The sequence below is a fragment of the Arachis stenosperma genome, chromosome 9 (assembly GCF_014773155.1).
Source record: "Arachis stenosperma cultivar V10309 chromosome 9, arast.V10309.gnm1.PFL2, whole genome shotgun sequence".
Taxonomy (NCBI): domain Eukaryota; kingdom Viridiplantae; phylum Streptophyta; class Magnoliopsida; order Fabales; family Fabaceae; genus Arachis; species Arachis stenosperma.
Genome location: NC_080385.1, coordinates 3387880 through 3392648, shown reverse-complemented (window position 1 = coordinate 3392648; position 4769 = coordinate 3387880). Strand labels below are relative to the sequence as shown.

General features: G+C 34.3%; 1 protein-coding gene across 1 annotated transcript; it reads left to right on the top strand.

Annotated features, from left to right (window-relative positions):
- Positions 1-1239: 1239 nt before the first annotated feature.
- On the top strand, positions 1240-4519 carry LOC130948022 (putative disease resistance protein RGA1). Its single transcript, XM_057876734.1, has one exon. It carries the CDS (start codon positions 1320-1322, stop codon positions 4365-4367), a length of 3048 nt encoding a protein of 1015 aa, XP_057732717.1. The 5' UTR covers positions 1240-1319; the 3' UTR covers positions 4368-4519.
- The last annotated feature ends 250 nt before the right edge of the window (positions 4520-4769 follow it).

Sequence of the window (4769 nt, the reverse complement as noted above, 5' to 3'; positions counted from 1 at the left end):
TTTGTATTAAAAAATATGTATTAAAAGAAAATATTTTAATTTAGATTTATATTAAATACATATTTTTTTAATACAAATATTTTCTTAAATATTACATCTTTTGATTATATTAAATATAAAAATATCAAATAGTTTTAACCTTGAATTTCTTATAAAATAATCTCTAATAATTTTATTGATTATTTATTATTATTATTATTATTATTATTATTATTATTATTATTATTAATTACATAATAATATTATACCATGATTTTTTGTATTTTTTAGATAAAAATAATGATTTATTCATTAGATTCTTATATATATAGTCACTCAATAATAATAATAATAATAATAATAATAATAATAATAATAATAAAAAATAAAATTATTAGAGATTATTTTACAAGAAATTCAAGATTAAAATCATTTGATATTTTTGTATTTAATATAATTAAAAGATGTATTATTTTAAAAAAAATGTTTGTATTAAAAAAATGTATTTAATATAAATTCAAATAAAAATATTTTTTTTAATACATATTTTTTAATACAAACATATATATATTTTTTTACGTAGGCCATCTTTTGATTATATTAAATACAAAAATATCAAATGGTTTTAACTTTAAATTTTTTGTAAAATAATCTCTAGTAATTTTATTATTATTATTATTATTATTATTATTGAGTGACTATATATATATATATATATATATATATATATAAGAATTTAATGAATAAATTTATTATTATTTTTATCCAAAAAATACAAAAAATATAGTGTAATATTATTGTGAAATTAATAATAATTATTTTATTTTATTTTATTTTTAGACGGTGGACTATTATGTCTAACAGAGAGAAATATTGGGGATTGATTTGTACATTAGTTTTTTCTTGGGGACTAAAATGTCCGTTTTTAAAATCTTTTGGGACTGATCTGGATAATTACACTGCCGGAAAATAAATTGGAAACTGATTTGTCTGCCACATTAAAGATTAATCTGTGAATTAATTTTTCTTAGGGACTAAAATGTTCGGTTCTAAAATCCTGAGAACTGATTTGGGTAATTATTTAATAATTATTTACTACTTCCTGCGGAAAATTGCATCGTAGGTTGGTAAAGGCATCACGTGGCACGTGACTCGGCACGTGACTAAAAAAGGACAAAAAACTGAAAAAGAGAGTTCATTTTAGTATTTTACGGACTAACGAGTTGCTAAGAATGCATTTTGACTTTTGAGGCACTCTTCATTGCTTGCACAACCAATATCCGATCTTTGTCTTCCTTCCTTTCTTTCTTTTTCCCCTTTCATTTGTTGTATTTCTGAAAATGGCGGAGGCCTTGCTTGGAATTGTGCTGGATAACTTGATCCCTTTTGTCCAGACTGAATTTGCAGCCTTCTCTGGAATCAAGGAAAAGGCTGAAGACCTATCACGAACTTTACAACTAATCAAAGCTGTTCTTGATGATGCCGAGCAGAAACAATGGTCAAATCGTCCTCTCAAGGTGTGGCTGCAGCAGCTTAAAGATGCAATGTACGTGCTGGATGATATCCTTGATCAGTTGCCAACAGAATCCTCTCAACTTGGGTGCTTAACTTCTTTGAATCCAAAGAAGGTGATACATCGTCCTGAGCTTGGACAGAAGCTGAATGAGATAATAGGGAGGTTGGATCGAATTGCTCAAGCAAGAAGCAACTTTGATCTTAGACAAGGTGTGACGGAAAGGCCAAGTGAAGTAGTTGAATGGCGCCAAACGAGCTCAACTATCGCCGTTCCTCAAGTGTACGGACGAGATGAAGATAAAGGGAGAGTTGTGGAGTTTCTTCTTAGCCCATCACGAAGCTCCGAGTTCCTTTCCGTCTATCCCATTGTTGGATTAGGTGGTCTTGGAAAAACAACGCTTGTTCAGCTGGTCTACAATGATCAACAAGTAGGTAACAATTTCGATTTGAAGATTTGGGTGTGTGTTTCTGAGAATTTCACCATCAAGAGTATTTTGCGTTCCATTTTAGAAGCTGTCAAAAAGGATAAGTCTGAGGTCATGGATTTAGAAGTAATGGAGGAAAAAGTGAAAGAATTGCTACAAAGTAAAAAGTATTTGTTGGTTTTAGATGACGTATGGAAAAGAAGCCAAGAAATGGAATTGGGATTAACCCAAGACAAATGGGATAAGTTAAGATCCGTGTTGTCTTGTGGATCTAAAGGCTCCTCCATTTTAGTATCGACTCGCGATAATCATGTTGCAACAATTATGGGCACATGCCAAGCTCATCATTTGGGCGGTCTATCCGAAGATGATTGTTGGTTGTTGTTTAAACTGCACGCATTTGGAGCTGACAAAGAAGAGCGTGAAGAGCTTGTTGCAATAGGGAAAGAGATAGTCAAGAAATGTGGAGGATCACCTCTTGCAGCACTGGCTTTAGGTGGTGTGATGCAATCCAGAAGCACGGAAAAAGAATGGCTTGAAGTTCAGAAAAGTGAGCTTTGGAGTTTACCAGAAGAAAATGATATTATGCGTGTCTTGAGATTAAGCTACTCTTGTTTAACGCCAACTCTAAAGCAGTGTTTTGCTTTCTGTGCCATATTTCCCAAAGATATGGAAATGGTGAAGCAAGAATTGATTTATCTTTGGATGGGTAATGGATTTATTTCTTCCCGGCCAAACTTGGAGGTGGAGGAGGTTGGCAACATGGTTTGGAATGAATTATATGGAAAGTCATTGTTCCAAGATGTCAGGGCTGATGACTTTTCTGGCAAGATTTATTTCAAGATGCATGATTTAGTCCATGATCTTGCTCAATCAATTTCAGAGCAAGAGTGCATATGCTTGGAGAAACAAAACCTTAATGATTCTTCAAGAAACCCCCAGCATATTGTTTTTCACGACATTGATAAAAGACAATTCAAGAAGAGATTCGTTGAGAAAGCTGAATCCTTGCGGACATTGTATCAATTGAATTCATATGGATTTCCTTTCAGTTCTAGATTGATTCGAACAAATAATTCTCTTCGGGTTTTGTGCATATATGGTAGAAAGATACCATCTTTTGGGAGTTTAAGTTGCTTGAGGTATTTGGAACTTAGTGATTTGGATATAAAGTGCTTGCCTGCTAGTATTTGCAATTTGCCTAGATTGGAAATCTTGAAACTAAGAGAATTGTGGAGGCTTCGCCGTCTACCGAAACACTTGACGAGGATGCAAAATCTCCGACATCTTATCATTGATCGTTGTGAGTCACTATCTGAAATGTGTCCAGACATTCACAAACTGTGTGAATTGAGAATACTAAGTGCATACATTGTCAATTCAAAGAAAGGGCATAGTTTGGCAGAGTTATGTCATTTGAATCTGGAAGGAAAGCTAGGCATCAAAGGCCTACAAAATGTCAGCAGTGCATCTGAAGCTGAAGATGCCAACCTGAAGGATAAAAAAGACCTTCGAGAATTGATTTTGTCATGGAGCAATAGTGGTAAGATCAAGTCGGTAGTGGGAGCAGAAGAAGTACTTGAAGCGCTTCAACCTCACTCCACACTCAAGCTGTTGACGATAGAAGCCTACGAGGGATTACAATGGCCAACTTGGATGCAAAACAATTCTGCTACCCACAATTTAGTTTCTCTTCGACTTGACTATTGTGGAACGTGTGGGCATCTTCCTCCAGTGGGAAAACTTCCATTTCTGAAGAAGCTTGAGGTAAGACGCATGGATGATGTGCAGTACATTGAGGAAGATGGAAGTTATGATGGTGTTGAAGCAATGCCATTCCCATCTTTGGACTACTTGCTCGTGGAGGGATTGCCAAACGTGGAGCGGTTGTTGAAACGGGAAACAACACACATGTTCCCTTCTCTTTCTAACCTCTATATCGACAATTGCCCTAAACTGCAATTGCCGTGCCTTCCAAGTGTTAAGTTCCTCGCTGTTTTGTATTGTAGCAATGAGCAACTGCAGTCAATCTCTAATCTCAACGGTCTTAACCAACTTCATTTTTGTGTAAGTGATGAAGTGTCGTGCTTCCCAGAAGGCATGATGAACAACATGACCTCTCTTGCAATTCTAGAGATAAATTCTTTCAGAGAATTGAAGGAACTGCCATCTGACATCACAAAACTCACTGCTTTGTCTCATCTAATCATCGAGAACTGTGGAAAGCTGGAGTGTTTACCAGAACAGGGTTTGGAATGCTTATCTTCACTTCGAAAACTGTCAATTGAATACTGTAAGAGTTTGAGATCCTTGCCTGATAGTGTCCAGTACTTAACTTCACTTGAATATTTGAGTATTCGTGGCTGCCCAATGTTGAAAGAGCGGTGTAAGCAAGGAACAGGGGAGGATTGGCACAAGATAGCACATGTTCCTGATTTAGATATCTAGTAATCATTGTATGTATTTAGTGGCTTAGTGCATTCTTAGTTTATACACTGCTTATTGATTTTTTTCCTTTTTGTTGTGTATTTGCATTATCATGGTTTCAATATTTTGTGATGTATTTTATCTTCACTTGGAGTGCTCTTTCAAATTACAGAACCCCCAAAACAAGAAAAAATATATTGTATCTGCTTTTCAATTTTCAGGATATGAAATGAAACTCATTGTAAGTTGTGTTGGCCAGGTGAGTATTCAATAATCATGCATATGAATTGCTGGAGCTTTTACCTCATTTGTTTAAAATACGCACGGAAAGGAACATGTATAGAATTCTTTTGCTTCTCCCTCAGTTTTTTGTTTGGCATGAATGATTTTAATTTTTCTTAATATGACAGTAGATTTTAAATT

Bases quoted from the DNA above. Each gene is read 5' to 3' on its own strand.
- LOC130948022 (XM_057876734.1), top strand. From the start codon at position 1,320: ATGGCGGAGGCCTTGCTTGGAATTGTGCTGGATAACTTGATCCCTTTT.